The sequence below is a fragment of the Clupea harengus genome, chromosome 15 (genome assembly GCF_900700415.2).
Source record: "Clupea harengus chromosome 15, Ch_v2.0.2, whole genome shotgun sequence".
Classification (NCBI taxonomy): Eukaryota; Metazoa; Chordata; class Actinopteri; order Clupeiformes; family Clupeidae; genus Clupea; species Clupea harengus.
This window is the reverse complement of record NC_045166.1, coordinates 11611779-11632801: the sequence shown is the minus strand read 5'-3', so window position 1 is coordinate 11632801 and position 21023 is coordinate 11611779. Positions and strand designations below refer to the sequence as shown.

General features: G+C 44.3%; 1 protein-coding gene across 1 annotated transcript in view; it reads right to left on the bottom strand.

The window, feature by feature from the left end:
• The window catches only part of kcnh5a (potassium voltage-gated channel, subfamily H (eag-related), member 5a), a 98674-nt gene that overhangs the window by 73589 nt on the left and 4062 nt on the right, over positions 1–21023 (bottom strand). Inside the window, exons 2-4 of the mRNA XM_012824688.3 lie at positions 13754–13877; positions 7198–7304; positions 5773–5901 (exon numbers count right to left, since the gene is read on the bottom strand). Of these exons, the coding sequence (XP_012680142.2) occupies positions 5773–5901; positions 7198–7304; positions 13754–13877 (360 nt within the window). The remainder of the gene's footprint in view (positions 1–5772; positions 5902–7197; positions 7305–13753; positions 13878–21023) is intronic.

The window sequence follows — 21023 nt, the reverse complement described above, 5'->3', positions numbered from 1 at the left end:
AGCATGGCACGCCCCGAGAGGGTAAAGAAGTTGGAGTAAAGTGCTTGTGGTTTACAGCGAGGCGGTTGAAGTTAGGGATCTTTTTGACACACTCCTGCCTCCTCAGTGTTTCAAGGTTGACTGGTTTGCTAAGTCCAGAGAGAGGATGCTTTTAGCAGGGGTGTGCCTGGGTTAAAAGCAAGCTACTGAGTTAACCCATCACCAAGTGGCAGGTAGGTCTAATTTCGTTATTGACATCATTGTGGTTCCAGTTTCCAGACAGTTCAGCTGCGTATCCGCTGATCTCAATCTTCTTTTTTTAAACAGCAATCAAGTTCAACTAATTAACACACACACACACACACACACACTTACTTGTGTTGCAGTGTGCAGTGTGTCGCTTGTGCGATTAAAGTCTGACTACAATTATACAATTATACACACACAAACACACACACTGACACAGACACAAATACGCCAGTGCACACACATAGATAGAAACTCACAAGGATGCAGACACACATAAACATACACACACACACACACACACACACACACACACCCACAAATACACCAGTACACACACATTTACACAAAGACACATATATCCACACACAAGCTGCTTGTAAGTAGTACGGTTCTAAAACGCAGCTAAGCTAGCAAAACTAGCCCCACAGACCTTTGAGGCTCTTCAGATCTGTAGACTGACATCCAGGACCTAACCCACATTGGTATGTTTGGCTGCTGTGGTGTAGGAGGAGGAGGAGGAGCAGGAGGAGGAGCAGGAGGTGGGGGGCTCTGTAGATTGAGCCCGTGTGCCTGGACTGGCGTGCTGCACAACGTGTGCATATTTCATGGGCTCTCCCGTGGGGCAGGCTGCAGGAGTGTGGCTGTTTACTCGTGAGTGAAGCACGCCTTCCCAGTGGGATCACTTCCTCCGACCCCCCCAACACCCCCCCCCACTCTCACACACATGCACACACTTGCACACAGACACACAGACACACACACACTGACACAGACACAAATACGCCAGTGCACACACATAGATAGAAACTCACAAGGATGCAGACACACATACACATACACACACACACACACACACAAACACACGTATACACACATTTACACAAAGACACATACATCCACACACACAGACATGCATACTCTCACTCAGACACACACACACACACACACAGAAATACACGCACACTCCTATAGTCATTATGCCTGGGGTTCCGTCTGCTCTGGGGGTGAAGTGAGACAGTGGCACGGAAATAGACCTCGGGGAAAGGGCTCCATTACGCAACGGGGTCCTAATTACAAAACAGGCATCTTTACAGGAAAACACATCTCATAAAGAACTACCGTACAGCTGCTGTAAGTCAGCACTTAAGCTAGCTGTAGAAGTTAATTATCAGAGATCAGTCATAGATATCACCAACAGTATGCATCAGAAATGAGTAGACCCCCATTGAAACCTGACAAATTAAGCGATCTGTCTTTATAAATATTTGGGGCTTCTATACATTTGGGGCTTCTATGTGATATAATGTTTCAGCAACACTGCTTTATCACCTAACAGGGACACATGTCAATACTAAACAGGAAAATAAGACTTTTTTATAATACAATAATATGGCCAGGGCCTACAGTTAGATAGTATAGCCTGTATGTTAGATAGTATAGATAGCCTAATTATTAATACAACAGACATGCGCCTAACATGAACCGATCAAAATAATGGAATGATACATAGCCAATCGTAAAAACCCTATTTGATCAGGCCAGATTTGGTCTGTTTTAAACAAGAGTTCTGATCAAATACAATTACAAAAAAACTGTTTAACTGATAAAATATTTAAGTTGAACTGATAACATCGCAATTGAAAATGTTTCACTGCTCAAATGAGGAAGCGATGTTTAAAAAAAAGCTATGCAAAAGCTGATGGACAAACCATTTTTTGATTGTTGATCGAATGTTGATTGATTGAACTGATTGATGAAATTCAATTGAAAATGTTGGCTGTTCAAATGTAGAAACAATGTTCAAGAAAAAGCAATGCACCAGCTGATGGGAATCTGTTTCTTAATTAAAAACAGTTAATAGGGAATATGAGTGTCTCAATCTCTGCCCCGTGGTGCTGGGGGGCAATGTATTTCTCATTGTCAAAGGGGGGCCTGCCATGATAAGTTAGCAAGACCTCATTACCACACCTCTTTATTGGTGGGACACAGGTATATTTGCTACAGTGACGGCAGATGGCAGATCAGGGAACAAGATCTTTTTGGGCTCTACACTTACTTCTCGCAGGACGACAGAAGAAGAAAGCTGAGAGCTGAAAGGAGCTAAGGGGGTGTTTTTCACCTGCCATTGTTTCACTATGCAAGTAGCGTTTGTATAAAAAACTGACTGAAGTCAGCCTTGTTTGTTTGTTTGTATTAGGTCCCTAGTCTACATTTGTATTAGGTCCCTAGGGTTAGAGCTAGGGTCTAGTCCTTGGCCTTTTTCTCCTCAGTGTTCCTCCACTGTGGTCTCAAAATGGTGGTGCCACGTCTGCAGGCCTCGCTGCCAAACCGACTCAGACCGGACGGGAGCGGTAAGCTCCGGTGCTGCGACGGCGCCCGCCAGCATCGCTGCCTGCACCACCCATGCCATCTGTAGGTGAAACCAGAGCGGCAGGTGTGCAGAACTTTCCCCACATTATTATTCATCACAGGTAATTAGGTTGTTGTTCTCTCCTTCAGCTGCCTTTCACAATGCTGGGTCCAGATCACTTATTATTCAAGCCTATTCAAGATGCTTGGGGTAAGCATAGACATGGGTCAGCATTAAAGGTGCAGTAAGCGACTTTTGTCAAATTCAGCGAATATCTCCTTGCGGTCCTCTAGCTGTGTGTTCACTGAAAATAAATCCGGTGTTCGTACACAGTTCTGGCTCTGTAGATGGGAAACAAACAAAAACAACACTATTCCAGCCAAGTAGCAACAGGGGGTGTTCGTGCTCGTGCACAGGACGGGGAAGGGGAGGGGGAGCGAGAGAGATGGTAAATCTGGCACATGCTAACGTGCTAACGTGCTGAACTCCACATAATCGCATTGTCAAGAAGGAGAGATGGCAGAGAAACATCCTTAGAGGAGAAGGTCAGAAGAAAAATTTAAAAAGAAGTGCTATAATCAGGCAAGGGTGAAGAGCCGCATTAACATCAGCGGGGCTTTCCAAGAGTGGACAGACCTTTAAGAGTTGAAGACATGAGGACGGATGCAGAGGTTGCTCTGTTTCTGCTTAACAGACAGGTAACTTTAGATTTTCTATGTCATGGAAGATTACGTGCCCACGGACATTCAACTTCATTTCTAGCTTGAAGCAAGAGCATGCTAACCCACGACCTAGCTAACATTAGTTAGTGTCGTTGTTCGCTCTATATTATTGTATTTGTATGTACGATGTTTGCAAAGGGTTTTATAGCCACGAAGACCTAAAAACACAAGTTTGCACAATGGGACTATTTGGATTGATGCGTAATTGAAATGCTATGCTAGGTAACGTTATCTTCCTTGTTAGCTTAACCTATGGTTCTCTCTTCATTCACTGTAGTTTTGTAAAAACAATCTAAACTAATTCTCACTAGATTTGACTGTGTTTTAGATGCTGTGTTTGTGTGCTTGTGTGTCACTCGTTTGATGATTTTTTATATCATAATATTTGTTTTGCTTCAACTGTGAGAAAGAGACTTCCACTTCCACGTCGAATGAGGCTGGAATGTCTAGACCATCTCCACCGCCCATGTCAAGCGTTGGCCCTCGGACAGCAGACTCTCTGGATTCCTCCATATTCTGCTTTTGGTCAGCTGGCCCAGTTGTTAGTGTAATTTCCTTGGCAATGCGAGTCCCTGAATTTGGGGAGCGGAGCTTCTGATGAGCACAAAAGGGAGGACTGTATTTGTTTGATGGTCGAATAAAATATCAACAATCTTTCAGTTTAAATTTTGTCCCTGAACAGCCCATGTCACTTGCTGACTGTGTTGGATCAGGGGTTATGTCCAATTATTTCACTTCGATAGATGCCTTAAACTACATAAATTTCAAGTCTATGATTGTATGCTTTAAAAGGGTAGTAGAGAAGTACCTGCAGATATTAGGGGGCAGGAAAAAGCTTTTTCTGTATACAACAGCTGTGTATACGCCACACACGTAAACACCCAAATACAGTCCAGATTAGCTTGACACGGTCAAAGAGCCTGTTCCCTTTGCATGAGTGGCGTGGCCCTTCATAGACATGGCATCTGTGTCACCACTTCGCCACACGGGACATGAGTGCTGTCTGGGGGAAGTCATGGGGGACGCCTGTCCATCAAATGCTGGGTCCATCTCCTGAGTCTGTGTGACAGGTAACAGCCGGAGGCAAAACATGGGAGAACATTGCAGGACGGGCAGATGGGAGTAGTGAGGATGGAGTGGCAAGGTCCACTAGGTCTGACTACACCACCGCCATCTTCGCCATCTCCCGATCTGTGTGCATGAGCTGGAGTTGTTAAGGTCCCAGAGTCTCATTTCTCCCCGATGAGTGCAAAGGATTCTGGATCCAGGCTCCCCACAGCGGGAGCCACCACTGAGAGACAGCCAGACCCAGGTGCACTATCACCGAATGGCAGGCACTGACACATCTCACCTCTCACGGGGGAGAGGGAGAGGAAGGCTGTGTGTGTGTGTGTGCGACAGTGAGAGGGCGGGAGTGGGAGTATGTAAGACCGAACGGAAGAGAAAGAGAAAGACAGACAACAGGAAAGAGAGAGAGAGCTATTTTCTGAGGTTCCCCTGTGCGGCAGGTCAAGATTTTTGTCAAAGGACAAGCGCTTCAGCTTAGCAGGGGCACAAGCAAGCAAGCTGGAGGGGCAGTGAAGCACTGATTGGCACCACAGGGAGAGAGTGGTTGGCTGAGAGAGAGAGAGAGAGAGAAAGAGGTAGAAAGAGAGAAAGACAGATAGGAAGTGAATGAGAGGGAGAGATAGAAAGAAAGAAAGTAAGAGGGAGAGTGAAAGAGAGAGAGAAAGAGGAGAGAGGCAATAAAAGAAGAGAAAGATATGACACAGCCCATCAATCATCCACGCCAGCAGCACGCTTTGCAGCTCGCTCGCACCCTCAGTCGAACGGAGCGCGCTCAAATGCAAACTGACAGCTCGTCTGTCTGTAGTTTTTTGGCCGCCGCTTCTCGTGGGGGCCTGTGGCTCTCGGGCGTGGTTTGGGAAAAAAAACGGAAAAAAATAAATCTCTAATTGACCCTGTAAAAGCCTTCAGACCCGCTCGGCATCTCTGCGTTTGAGTTTCAACCTCTTTGTTTGAGACAGGCTCCTATTTGATAAGTGACATGTGGTGTAAGTGCTTCACAAGCACAGAATGATGTGCTATACATAAAACCACTCTTTTTTATGCTTGTTCTTGATCTGCAGATATTTTTTTCTTCCCTTGATGTCTGTATTCATCAGTGTAAAATCATTAAGGGCAAACGTGTCTACAGGGGGATAAGTGAATGAGTGAATGACTGAACTCATGCTAACCTACCTGTGTCATCCTCTCTCTCGCTCCCTAGGAATAAAGGGATCAGGGGAGAATTAATTGAAACTGGCATCTCAAACAGAGCTCTATAGAGTCGTTTAGATAGCAAAAGACAGAGAAAAAGGGAGCGGAAGGGAAGGAGAGAGAGAGCTAAAGAAAGAGGGGGGAGGGAGAGAGAGAGAGAGAGAGAGAGAGAAAGAGAGAGATAGAGAGAGGAGATAAGGAGAGAGAGCTCACCTTTGGTGGTCTCGTCCTCGATTGGCTGCTTGAAGACGGTGATATCTTTAAAGGTGCAGAGGAACAGGACCACCTTGTCGTTCTCGTTCCTGATGGGGGCCACCTGCATGTAGAGCCACACCGGCGCTCCTGCAGAGAGATAGAGGATGAAAAAACAGGAGGAGGAGGAGGAAGAGGAGGCAGAGGAAGAGGAAGAGGAGAAAGAGGAGAAGAGCCAGAAAGAGATTGCTGACGGAGTGAAGGAAAAATGGAAAAGGGGAATTCGACTGGACCAAATACTGAACTTCCAACTTTTTTGAGAGCCGTAAGGATCATCAAATGCAGCCCCAATTAAAATCATCTTAACTGATTTTAGTGTCTGGCACGCACTAAGATGAAACCCACATTTCAATCAGAACTGAGTGCATGGTGATCATTAACTAAAATAGCCTCAAGTGATTCAGCTTTATTCCTTTAATTATATGACCAAGTATCAAATGGAGGCCCAAAGGGGCTATGAAGTCAAATGTGTTCTTTTCACACACTGAAAGGAAAAGGTTTATAAGGTGCATTGGCCCTCTTGTGGATGGGCCACACAGAACAGATTGTGCTTTTCATGAACACTTAACTTGACCACTTGGTAATTGGTCAGCTGATGTAGTAAAAACACAATATATGTAAAATTACGAGTTAAAGGTGCAGTCCGTGATTCTGGCAAAAGGTTGTTGCTATTTTGGGCTCAACAGCCAATGGCATTACAACTCTCCTTTCCATGCGTTCAAGTGTTAATTGTCTGGAATTTATGGCTTGGTCCGAGTCACTATATTTATTTCCCATTTTAAGTTGTGAAAAACAATTATAAGGCACTTCTGAGGGAACAGTGAAAATGTTCTTTCCTCAATATTACCCAATGTCCAAAATTACCCAATTTGCTTTGAGTGTTTTACAGTATTGTTTATATTTTATATTTGTTATTATATTTGTTTATATTCAAGGCCTGAATACAATACCTGCCTGAAACAGAGAAACAATATGCAGAGGGAGCCCAGGAATATTAGAGCTCGTTTTCCTTCACCCAGGCTTTACAAAATCAGTTAATCATTGTAGGTTTAGACAGATTTTCATTTCATATTTGAAGCACACTGTTTGGAGAAGTTATGCTGGCTACAAAATGTTCCCTTCTCTTCACTGCGAACAGGACGTCTGTGCCTCTGACATAAATCCCCACTTAACGTCTTCGAAGACAACGACGAGTGGGGGGGAAGAGCAGAAGGAGTCAGACAGAGATCGCGTGTGCTTAGAACAGAACAACCAGATGGGTTGGAGAGGGGACATGAAGCATAATGGAGGCCTGTTGAGGTCTCAGTGCTGTCTGTAGGCAGCCAGATGGAGGGCGCTGAGGAGCCCGCTCAGATGGGGCCCAGTGAGGTGCAGGGAGGTACTCACGGTTCTTCTTGTAGAGCAGCACTTCAAAGGAGTTGGACTCATAGTTGTCAAAGGTCTGCCTGACTTTTTCTATTGTGTTCTTGTCTGTCAGCTCACCGTACATAAAACTGCCAAGAGTGACAGAGGATGAGGGGAAAAAGCATGGGGGTGTGACAGGGCGGGAGGGGGGAGGGGGGGGGGGGCAAAGAAGGACAAAAGAGGAAAGAGAGAGATGAGAGACACGAAAAACAAAGACAGAGAGACAGAGGGAGGGGGAGGGAGGTAGAGAGGGAAAGAGAGAGAGACAGAGAGAAAGAGAGAGAGAGAAAGAGCGTTAGTTGTGTGCACACACACCTGTGTGAGACACAAACATCCTGCCCCAGCGACTCCCATCACGTCTGCCACAGCAATTAATAGAGCAAGCGCACGGGAGCCGGCCGGGGCTGGTGACACCGGCTGACACACGGCATGTTTTGGCTCATGACAAAAGAAGAGGCCGGACAAACACCAGAGCAGAGACATCAGTCCTTTCTCTCACACACACCGAGAACACACCGCTCTTGTCCTAATGACAGCTATAGGCCCGTGGGGGGGAGGCATGTATGCATAAGAGCATGACGTATGGCTCCATAGTAAGACTGAGGAATACACATCATAAAGAGAAATAGCATGCTGTTAGGTGTTTGTAAGTGTATTACAAGTAAAGTACAAAGTGTCAAGCAATATTTACATTATGGGAGCATACTACTAAATTATAATAAAAGACACATTATAAATATGCATACATCTGTTGTGTAGACAAAGTTTAGTTATCATAATTACACAGCATAAAAGTTACAGGAAACCAGCATACTACAGCAGAGGTACTGTATACCTGACAGGTGATAAAGTGTAGTCTTGATATGCAGGTTATCAATTTGTTTTTACTTTCTATCATTCATTTTTTCTGTTAAAGTCACACCCTTTCACTATTTATTTTGGGTCTGCACCATCTCAGACTCCTGAAAGCCCCCCTCCTACCACCAAAAAACAGGGTTGTGAGAGATTACATTCCCATGGCAACAGTAACTGGATCTGTCAGCCTTTTAGTGGGCTCTGTGCAGATGGAAGGGGATATTTTAGGCTCCGGGAGAGGACAGGTGTGCTCCGCGCCTCAGGTGTCTGGGGGAAGCTGAGTCTCAACCAAACTCCGCCAGCTTCAGTCTCGGTGGCGGTCACCAGGCAAACCCACACCGGTCAAAAACCAAACTCTCTTAAATTAATCTGAATGGTTTTAAAGTCCCTCTCCTGGCATCGACAAAACCCCTAAAATATCTTCTCTGTTCCTCAAAATGACATATTGTTCAAGTTTTTATTGATGAAAAAAATTCCTTCATAGCCTTAAAATGGCTTTGATATAGATATAGATAGCTCTATACCTTTGCATTTAGTGTGGGCGGATCTATAAATATTCAAATAAGCCCTGCCTCTATCTATCTGCCATCAGCTTGACTAGATTACCAAACCGCTAATAATGTGTTGCTAATGCTAGAATATAAATTACATAAACTTTGGTCCTGATCGCCTCCTCTGACTGACCAGCTGGATTGAAATGATTAGGGAGAAACGTTTTGAACACCAGAGAAAGTCTCTCAAGAAAACCATCTATTTAATCATAAGTAATATCCTACTATATGTATATGTATACTGACGTTGCCCCCCCTCCTGACAGGCAAGCTGATGGGATTGCTTAATTTGTGACGTATGAAACCCAGGCTGTCTGGTTCCATGTTTTTGAGACTGTAGTTGGTACACTGCAGTTCCTAAAGTGGAAATACTCTGCCATTGCGTCAACTGCTTATTTCGCTCATGATGTGTTATGTATCACACCCTTTAAAGCTACAAGTGGGTCATGTTTTAATTATTAATTATTACAATTATTACAACATTAATTATTACATTCCATTCATTAGAAAACATGAACTAATCACTAATTGCATCAACAAACCATCAGTGACATTATCTAAGAAAGTAACAGCTGTGTGAATGGAGAGGCAACAGATATGGCGTCTTTGTATCCAAGGTGTTTTTGTCCGTAGGGCTGTGTCTAGTCTGTCCAACAGATATGTCATCTTTGTACCCACAGTGTTTTTTTCAGTAGAGCTGTGTCTAGTCTGTCCAACAGTGAGAATGCAAGAGAGTTACACCATGTTGTTGGCCTACACTTCCATGTCTTCCTCTGTTCTAGGCAATCAGCCCGTATTGACGTTGCCCTTGGCTCATTAACACAGAGTTAATTGAACTGTTTGTTCTTAACACTCTGCTCTTTGCCCGTCGCAACTACCAGAACACATGAATATATCTGATCACTTGAATACATCAGGACTGCTTTGAAACTGGGATCCCTTTATGTATTATTCGAATCACTTCGCTCTTTGCACATTACGATACTGACTGTATCTGGAAGTTATTCATCTTCAGCACTTCATACCTCCACCCTGCCAACTACCTCCACCTCGCCCAGTCCCTCAGGCATGGACACATAAGACAAACCCAGCCTGCCCTCCTCTCAGGCAACCGGGTGAGAGCTTGTTCTACGGGATAGTGTGCGGTAGCTACAGGGTACAGTATCACTTCATGGGGCCTCCCGGTGTGTTTATCTGACAAAACCTCCCGCCATCCCGCCTTCTCCTGGCACTCCCCCGACACTGCACCGCCACGCGGTGAACCGTCATGCAGGCCTAGGGATGGAGAGTGGGTGGGTGATACTATTTCTGTGCGGGAGTGATTGGCAGCGCACTGGTCCTATTGCACGCTAACGAGCCTCCGGGTGATGGCTCTGGGGGCGGGAACAGTGGGAGGTCTGTCATCGGAGAAGAGCAGAAGAGACTAGAGGAGAAAATAAGAGAGGAGAGGATGGAGGGAAAGGAAGAAAGAGAGAAGCGCGTGGGAAAGGTGTGCCTAAGGCATCCAACAGCAAACCAGGCTGAGGAGATAGAGGCTCTTCTTACTGAAGGGAGACTCAGGAGGGAGAATTTTCCCACGTCAGAGCATCTCAGGTGAAATTGTGCTAAAAATGCACATGTAAAATATCCCTTACCAAAGACACATTTAGACTGGATTTAGATTCACCTTATCATCAGGAGATAGACCAATAAGAAGAGGATTTTAACAAGCATTTGCAAGAATAATAACAACATTTAAGGATCTTCAAATGCATGGTAGAGATATACTATCACAATATTAGATACAGCATTAGGTCTCTTAAGGCCCACATGAAGTCCAACTAAATATAAGAAGGTCAGCACGTAAAACCTATAATATTTGCCTATTTTATTGTACATCACTTGGGCTTGTTGTTGTTCATTAGTATCAAATGATAAGCCTTGTAGCTCTTTCTTAAAACTCAAATGTTTAAGTCCATTGCCTTATCAACAAACGCACATTTTGTAATGAATTCATGTAGTCTAGATTGTCATCGTCATACAATATCTCCATGCTGAAATATGAGCCGTGTTGCTTTGTGTGTAGGCCTGTGTATGTATACTCAACACAACAACTGCTTATGCATGCTCTCTTTTTTCCTATGAATTCATAAAACGAGGGGAATGGGAATGTAACTTCACTTTTATTGCCATAGGCTCGGGATGCAGCTATGTGTGTCTGTCTGTCTGTCTGTCTGTCTGTCTGTCTGTCTGTCTGTCTGTCTGTCTGTCTGTCTGTCTGTCTGTCTGTCAGGGCTCTTTCTTAACTCACGCATCACAAATCACCAGCTCCACATCACACATCCATCATCCTCCAAGACTCTTAGAGCAGATAAGGGTAGCCAAATGAAGGATAATTTTCTGTAGTTCTGACAGCGTTGAACACCACCCCCCCCCCCCCCCCCCCCAACCCCCCAACCCCCCAACCTCCTTGAGTCACTGCTAGCACTGTGCTTCAGCCTGTCTGTCAAACGGCAGATTACAAAGAAATAGGAATAGAAAAATCTACCATCTTCCACATGCTTTCAACTAGCAGAGAACTAAGCAGAACTTTAAAGGATTCCTCCATGGGGCCATGTACCGAACCCTTTTCTAACAAACACTCACAGACACTGTGCACGGTCATCAACAGCAACATGACTGTCTGATTCGTTTCATCATTCATTGTTCTTGAAGTGCACAAACAGATGAGCTACCGTGGGCCTTTTATAAATAGCTGCTGTTATTGACATTTAGTCACACTGCTGTTGACTGCTGCTTCCATTCCACTGGGGCAGACAGTAATTGTAATACTTTCCACAGAACCCTAGGGACTAATGAAACAAAGGTAAAGAACCCTTATGAGGTCTCAAACTATTTGTTTCACAACGGAACTTCATGAAGTTCTACATAGAACCCTGGGTTCACTAGTTTTCATGTATCATATATATGTTTTGCTCCCTTTTCATGTGCAACAAAGTAAAAAGAGTAAAAACTCATAAAACTAAAACTAAACTTATACTCTTATATATATATACAGTATATATTTTGTATTTATGTAAACTTGAAAGTGAACACTGTGAGTCAGGAGCTTTGAAAGGAATTGTGACATCAACATATACAGTATAACTGCCATGCCATCATGAACTCATGAGCTGTAGCCTCCATGCTAGCACGTCCGCCTCCCATGCCCAAGGTTGCGAGTTTGAGTTGGGTGCAGGGCTGTGCTTCTGTCTACACAAGTTACACAACCCCTGCAGTAATCTATCGGCAACAATACGACTTAACATAGCCTAGTGAAGGGCTGCAACTAATCACTATTTGGATACATTTTTATTTTTTTGATGAATCAGTTAGTTGAATAGTTTGATTATTATACATTTCAAGATTCAAGGTGTGTAGACTAACCATACTGTTTCATTAAACAGATGTTATAAATAAACAGATCATAAAACATGACATTCAAAACATTACTACATTCATTGATGCATTTGTTTGAAGTAGTTTTACAAACAGTGTTTCCCCTGTTTGCTGCTGCCAACTGCCCTGATGTTTAAGACATTTTCTTAGAAATAGCATACCATTTCAAAGGCTAGCCTTAGCATGAATCCCACTTGCTCCAGCATCTCACCTGTTTAGGCTGTTCAAAGTGTTTAGGCAAGTTCATTCAAGTTCACTGAACACTTAGGTGACACAGCTCTGTTTGGTATAATATTTACATCACTTTATCTATCGGTGGACAGGACGTACACACAGCTACACCTTCTGAAAACATTTCCTCAGGGAAACGGGTGACTCTTCTGTGTCTGTCTTCAGCGTCTCTAACAAGACAAAACACTGCTCTGCCTGCTTTCAACTAATTATCTATACGTGCACATAGCATTGCAGGAGACAGAGACATTGCGACAGGGGAGACAAAGCAAGCAATTGCCTGGGCCCCTGAGCTGGAAGAGGGCCCCCGAGGACAATTACATTACATTAGTCTACATCAACGACAATTCCATGAGAGCCGCCTCGAAATCTGTTCAGGTCACAGCAATGACACATTGAGAACCCCCTGTCAGGGCCCCTGTACCATCAGCTTGCTAAGACCTTGATAATTAGGCTACACCCAGCAACACTGTGAGGCACAATTACCTGTCATAAGCCTACTACTGGAAACAAAAGCACAGGCGACAGTTTGACAGTGTACAAAGCTTTAGACTTAGTTAGGATGTAGCCAAGACTGTGCACTAAGAATTAAATTAAGGTCTTAAAAATGGTGGATATAAACTGAGTTACCATTCTTTTCTCCAAGCCAATGGAAGTTAAATCTGTTTTCAAAGATACAACTATGCTCTCTTCTCTGAAGGTTTGTTTCAGAATACAACCCAGTAAACTGATGTATCTACAAATAGGTCTAATGAAGGTAGGATCAATTTATGACAGTATGTAAAATAAGTTGCCTTCCAAAATATCATCTTGCATTATTCTGTATCGAGGGGAGACCAGAAGCTGTTCTGTTTGCATGGAATCCTTTGGAGAAGTGGCTCGGTACCTTGAACTAACTCCTATCAATTAGACTACCTCTGTGATCTTCAACATTGTATCCATAACCTAGCAAATAATGACACCATGTGCTAAAACAAAAGAACAATAGTTTTATGAGACAACTGATGTTGCGACAGACAGAACCCATTTGTGGCACTACACTCTGTCATGAATCACGTATGCACAAAATTGTAACATAATAAAATAAACATGTACATCATACTGCATTAAGTATGAGTTCTTTAATTTGATTCTGATACCGACCAACCTATACGCTAGCTACTTCCTGTCTTCCTATCCTATCTTGGCAGCCCGGGTACAAAGTGCAAAGTACAAACGTGGGTGGAAATAAACACAAATACACACAAAAACATCTATATATTTAAAAATATCCAAACTCATTAACCACATCTCTAGATCATGTAGATAATGTGCTCAAAGATCAAAAACATCTGCTCTGCTGTACTACAAGAAACACTGTCGTAACATTAGGAGAATGTTGAGTGATGTTGGAGAACTGATACAGGTGTCTCAAGCTAAAGCTAGCTTCTCAAAGGGAAAGAGGAGGGTCTTACGGAAGATGGACAGGGCCAGGAGCCACTTACCTGCAGGTGCTGCTCTTCTGCATGACTTCTGCCCTGTGGAAGCCAGACAGCTTGCAGAATCCGTCATTACTGTACACTACAGGCCATTCCACGATCTGAGCATTCCCCAGGAGGAAACTGGTTTCTGGACCAAACACAAACAAAATAAACAAAAGCTTTAAAATCAGGAAGTTTACAATTAAAGGAGACTATGCCATTCAACAATTTAATTTCAGATAGTGGGCCCTAATTTCATTGACGGGCAACTGGCAACAAGCAGAGCAACAAGCAAAGTCTGCCGGGCATGGACTTAAGCTAATTTAATAACTTGGCAAAATATTTTTGCTGATTTAATACCATGAGCAAGATCCTAAGCGCAAATATGGGTGGGTCAGCGCAACACTCCCACACGTCACGCAATAGCTTTAGTTCATGCAAGATGGACTGCACTCATTGCTCGTAGTTTTTAGCCCGTCAATGAAATTAAGGCCCAGTGCGTATGCACATAAGTGATGAATCTAATAGAATATACAGCAAATTCCCATTGTTGAGTGGGCTGACACAGACCACATTCCTCCAGTGCATCCCCACAGCCAACACAGTCATAATTGCCACCTTAACTGAGCCTCATAAAAGACCATCTTCTCATAGCACTAAAGATGGTCCAGGTGCAGCGTGAGAAAGAAAAAAAAACAGCTCCCTCCGCCCCTTGGCCTCTGTGAATCTCCGATTAACAGCTGTGGCCCAGTCCTCGCAGACTCCTTGCCTATTATATCAAGAGCGCGTTAGAAAAAAAGTGTAGTTACTTTCGCCACCAGCTTCCACTAACCCATCCCTACTGACGCAGGAGGAGTCAGCTGTATAAAAATATGTGGCTCTTCAACTTGAGGGTAAAAATAGACAGACAAAAGAGGACATCATGGCGCAGCTTTGGACACAAATCAGGGCACCAGGGCGGGGGAGCGGAGGGGACAAAAAAAAGTCCCCGGTTAGGCATAAATATCAGTAACCACACACAAGCGTGCACATACACACACATACACACACACACACACACTCACACACACACACACACACACACACACACACACACACACAGTCTATCGCTCTCTTTCGTTGAGTTTTTCTCTGAGGCTGTGGCATGCCCACACAGTTGTGCAGGCATACATACACATCCAGACACACACTCACACACACATACACATTCAAACACACATACACACACACACACACACACTCAAGCAGCTCACTGACAGGGGGATGATGGGAGTGAAAGGGGCGGGGGGTGTGTGTGTGGGGGGGGGTGTCGGGAAGCAGAGAGTGAAGCCAGAGAGTGAAAGCGAGTGAAAGAGAGTGGAGGAGGAGAGAATGAGGGTCATTTGACACAGCCATTAAATAGGCTGGCTGCAACATTCTCCGGCTGAATAGATTCTAATACTCTTGGCCTCTTACCTTCTCTTTCTTTCACTCTCTCTGTGTCTCTCTTTGTCTTTCACTCACTCTCTCGCTCCTACTCTTCTTGCCCCTTTTAGTTCCTCCCTCCATCTATCCATCTCTTTCTCTGTCTCTCTCTCTCTCTCTCTCTCTCTCATATACTCCCTCTTTCCTCGTCCCTCCGATCCTTCCATTCCCTCTCCTCCTCTCTGCCTACCTCTGTCTATCCATCTCTTTTTCTTTCTCTCCTTCTATTTCTTACTATAACTCCCTTGTTCTTTCCTTTTCTCCTCTGCCTACCTCCATCTATCCATCTCTCTCTTTCTTTCTCTCTCTCTCTGTCATTCTCCCTCTCTCTTTCTTTTTTCTTCACTACAGGCAGTGCAGACTAAAGCAGTCTGATGGCCCCTGAAGGAAGAGCCCGCCCGTCTCTCATTACTGGACCCTGTGCTCCATGGCCGTGGCCTTCAGGGTCAAGGGTCAGGAGAGTGGGAGTGGGAGTGCAGCCCCGGGGCCCCAGCGACCCAGATCCAGAAGTGAGAGGAAGAAAGCGGGGGAGAGAGAGAGAGTTGGAGAAGGAGAGAGAGAGAGAAAGAGAGATATGTATGGAGAGAGAGAGAGTGTGGAGAGAGAGGGGAGTGTGAGAGAGAGAGAAAGGGAGAAAAGGGAGAGAGGGGATGACAACAATGAGTCGCTTTGTCGTGGGTGGGCATTTTTCTCTTCCCTCTTCCTTACTTTCAACACATCACTTCTTTTCTCTCTTTTTTGCAAGAGTTTGTGTTATGGTTATCCTCTGTACACGAGTGAACCAGAGGGGCAGCAAAGTCACTGTAATTAGTCAGCTAAGTCACTGTAATCAGTCCTGTCAGCGCACACTCAGAGGCTAAGGCCTTGAAGGGAGGCTTGTTCGCTCTGCTCCTTACAGCAAACGGCTTCAGTGATGTTCAGCTTAAACTTATCAGTTATAACTGCATATTCTGCCACAGCACAACTTCATTCAAAGTAGCCTTAGGTACCTTTACACTTAAAACAGACTAAACTTAGATACCTACTACAAGTAGAGACTTTCGATATGTACAGGCATTTGGGGCTAAGGTTAGTGTTAGTGAGGTGTGAGAAGATGTGAGCTTATATGAGAAGCATATTGTTCCCAATTCTTAAATAAGACCCATCCTCTGTCTTGGCCATTAGGTCTACCATGGATCAATGCTTACTTCAAAATACAGTACACACTTCAAAGAACCCTTCTAAGTCTACAGGCACAGCTGTATACAGGACATGCACAAACACAACTAGAAAAGCTAGTGCGGGCAGCGCAGAAAAAGACCTACACCAAAACTGTCTCGTTTCCCACCCAACAAAACAGAAGGCTGGACGCTATAAACAGAAACAGAAAATAGAGACGGTGCGATAATAACATCTCTAACTTCAGCATATGGGTCTTCCTGCCAAAATGTGTCTGGAACACTACCTTACTGACCCTCTCTGGGAAAACAACAAAACTTCCCATCTGCCTCCACCTCAGGCAAAGGCATCCTCGCTCTCAGACTTAGCATTCAAATTAGCGGTGTTTCCCACGCTCAACAACAGTGCCTTTTCTCTCCTGTGTGCCTCGCTAGTCGCTAGTCTCTGCGTCTGCAACCTAAAATAACCCCGGCCTAGAGAGAATGGTCACACATTGGCCGACGAGTTGGGGGTGCGGGGGTGGTGGTGAGGAGGGAGAGATGAAGGGAGGGAGGGAGGTAGGGAAGGAGGGAGTCAGTCGTGGGCACAGTCTACAGCTCCTTTGCTGTGACGCAGTGGTGGCTGGCACAAGCTTATCGTGTGCACTGAATAGGTGGCATATTGCCTGGCATGAAAGATGCAGTAATGTGTGACACCAAAAAAATTCAAACAAAACAAAGCAAAACAATTTCAGTCCAGCTCCCTTGTGGGAGGTTTTCAGACCATTCTTCTGCACACGGTTAATCAAAAGCACACATATGCACAGATGATACACACAAACACAAACACAACCACTCCTACACACCTACAGACAAAGGCACTGGCTAGAGGACATCAATCTGACTCTGATTCGCCTCTCTCTGTCTTCTGCGATCTCTTGTTTGGGGTGGACGGGGGCCCTATAAGTATAACACAGCACATTCATGCTGACTCCCAGCACTCATTTCAACAGGAAGATAAATCCCATCATGCCAAACTGTGCGAGGCAGTAATGAAGCAAACAGCGCCTATGCAAATGTCCAACCAAAGCTAAACAAACTGACTGGGATCAGCCCCAGACAGTGTGTGTGTGTGTGTGTGTGTGTGTGTGTGTGTGTGTGTGTGTGTGTGTGTGTGTGTGTGTGTGTGTGTGTGTGTGTGTGTGTGTGTGTGTGTGTGTGTGTGTGTGTGCGTGCGCTCATACTCTGTTTTTCCTTCTCTTGCTCACACACGCACACACACACACAAAAAACAGAGAGACAGATACACATACACACACTCTCTGACTCACACACACACACTCTTGCTCGCTCAGCTCAATTACAGTATTGCACCCGTCCCACTTCAGCATTCAAACCCATTACTTGGAGCGGAAGATGCTCTGCAAACAAATGATCTGCATAGGAGCTGACTACTGCTGACACCATATTTCAAAACCAGCAGATTGTTTTAAAGGCTAGCGCTCTTTTAGCAAGCAAGAATCAGCAGTAGTTTGCATATAACAGGACTGCCTCTCCGAAGAGGGGAAAATCAGTTTAACAGACACACTTCACCTGCAGGCCATGTCATGTAGTTAGTTAGAGCTGATGTTGAACTGTCAATTGCAATAGATTACATTCCTCAGCAGTGGCTTTCATCCACATCCTCCAAACACTTGTTTTTTCCCCTTCATGTCCTTTCTGTTCTGTGTATGATTTCTAGTTGTGTCTGTGAAATTTAGTCTACTGCAAAAGTTAGACCATTGTTCATTTCCCCACATATGACTGAACCTAATACTGAGACAAAACTAGAGCATATAAAATAATATTGATAATAATAATCTTTCCTGAAAAGAAGGTGTGGACAGAGAGAGTCTGTGGGTGACGATTATATAACCTGCCACATTGCACTTGCTCAAGCAGAGCTGAGCTGATCACTGGGGGGACTCAGACCCCACAGCAGTCGACGGCCATAATGGTTATTGGCCAGCTGTCTGAGACAGTAGCAGCAAATCCTATTTGGCAATACACGTGTAAACGAGCAAAAGCATAACTCTATGTGAATCCACGCTATGCTGCGATGGTTTTATGGCTCAGGTAGGGAAAACACAGGGGAGATATTTCAACTGATATTTCAACTGATCGACTGCATGGTGCACAAGACACTGAGATGTTTGGATGTGCTTCGGGGTGGGGTGAGAAAGAGAGAGTGACACACTGAGAGAGAGAAATTAGACTGTTACCGTGAAGGAACATGTAGCACTTGGGAACAAGGGGGACAGAGAGATGGAGAGAGAGAGACCATTATGAGCGAGTGTAGCTCTTGGGAGCACAGGGAGAGAGAGGGATGGAGAGAGAAATGGGAGAGAGAGAGAGTTAGATGGTGAGCTTGGCTGGACCATTACTATGTGAGCGAGTGTAGCTCTTGAGAGCACATGGATAGAGAGAGAGATGGAGAGAGAAATACACATATAGAGAGAAGGATAGGTAGGAGCGTTCCTCTGATTGTGAGCGTAAACTAGAGCAAGAGACTGAGCAAGAAGACCCAGTGAGAGCTGGCTCTCCCCATTCCCCTCTCCCTCCATCTCCATCCTTCTCTCTCTCCCCATCCCCCTCTCCCTCCATCTCCATCCCTCTCTCTGCCCCTCTCCCTCCATCTCCATCCCTCTCTCTGCCCCTTTTCCTCCATCTCCATCCCTCTCCCTCGTCTCCATCTCTCTCTCTCTCCCGCTGCCTGACACGAGCTAACAAGAGGTGACACACTCTCGTTAGGAGCTTTCCTGCCTCCTCCACCGAATGCGCTTACTTCCTCTCGATCTGTCTCTGTGTTTTTCATTCCATCCCCTCCTCCATCCCTGCCCCTCTGTTTCTCCCTCTTCCTCTCTATCTCCCTCTCTCTATCGCTCTTTCTGTCTGTCTCTATCCTTTTCTCGGTCAGTTTGCCCTGTCAGACTTACTTATGTCTCTTGCTGTTTTTCTCTCACTCTCTTCCTCGTCCTCCTCTCCTTCATTTTTCACTCCCTCTCTCTCTCTTTCTCTTTCTCATTGACCTCTCTCTCTCTCCACCTCCTCCACTCTCATCCCTTCTTTATCTTCCTTTCCTTTCCCACTCCTCCAGTTGCATCTCCACCTCCTCTCTTATCAGTTGTGGTTCTCCTTCTTACTCTTGACCTCAAGAGACCTCTTCTCATTAACTCAAGTTCAAATTTAAATTCAAAGTTACTTTATATAGTATGACCATTTAGAACAGGTGGTGAGCCGCGACTCAAAAGTGGATAGTGGAATCATTCTGAATGGGTTGCAGAGTGTGTGTTTTCCGTCAGAACTTTAATGACTTTTGTAGAAAAGTTATAAACAGTAGCAGTTATTCTGTCTTCACCGTTCTCATGCCTCAATCACAAAGGGAAACGGAACTAAACAGCTTTGTGCTAGAATTCCTAATTCTGTTATTACCGTAGTTATATTGCTGGGTGACATATTTTCGTGTAATTTGGGTTAACATGTGACTGAGATTAGCTATGTTATATGCAACAGCGACATGTCAACAGAGAACATGTTGATTAGAAATCAACATGTATGTTTGTATGACGAGCAAATTTGATGAATATAAGCTTGAATCATTAAGTTGTGAAGCAAATACTTCTCCAATAACTCGACACTGTGGCACAAATCTGTTTTAGACTTGTGTGTTATTAATGTAGGGATAAAAGTAGGCCCACGGTTTATGTTTACATTTTTTATGTTTATTTTATGGTTTGAATTCTGTCAAATTTGGGTTGCAACTTAATGGCCCTGGGTTCCAAGGCTAGACCAGTTAAGAACCGCGGTTCTAGACCCAGTGTTGCCACAGCACATAGAACAATAAAACAACACACTCATTTCTGATGCTTCAGTGAGGAACATAACTCCACTTTTGTCTATTCTGCATCTCTCTTTCTCCTTCTCTCTCTCTCTATCTGATCTCAATGATCCTCCTCTTTTTATCTCCAGCTCTATCTCTCCTTTTCCCTATTTTCATTCCTGTCTTCCTCACTCTCCTTCTCTGTCCAAAAAATGTAGGCGCTATTCCTATCACTGAAAGTCTGGGTACAAACACAAATTAAATTAACAATGGCGAAATTACTGGGAAGTTGTCACAGAGGGGTTTTGTACAAAGCCTTCATAATGCTTGTGTCATTATGACCTGCCAGGTACCCCCACGTGACGAGTCTTTGTTATACAACCAACTGTGTGTGCGTTTGTGTATGTGTATGTGTATGTGTGTGTGTGCGTTTATGTATGTGTGTGTGTGTGTGTGCGTTTGTGTATGTGCACGTGTGAGCGAAGGGAAGGGCAAGGGAGTGTGTGTCTGTGTGAAATAAAGAAACAGAGAGAGAGGGATATGTTCAACACTTTGTAAAAACGATTAACTCTGATTTTGTACAACTTCTTGACTCTTAATGAGCAGATATTTACAACGACACCAGTGGGGAACAGAGGACTAATCCCAAAGCTATCACTCCGTATAAGTGGTGTTTAAATGAATTTTGCTTTGCAACAACTCTAGAGTTTCAATTGTTTACTCTATTCATATCGTTCTGGCTTCAGTAGCATGTTGGTACTAATAGTCATATTTTGAGCCAAAGATCCAGCTGTTTTTATTTAAGAAATTACAAATAACAAATTAAATGTCATAC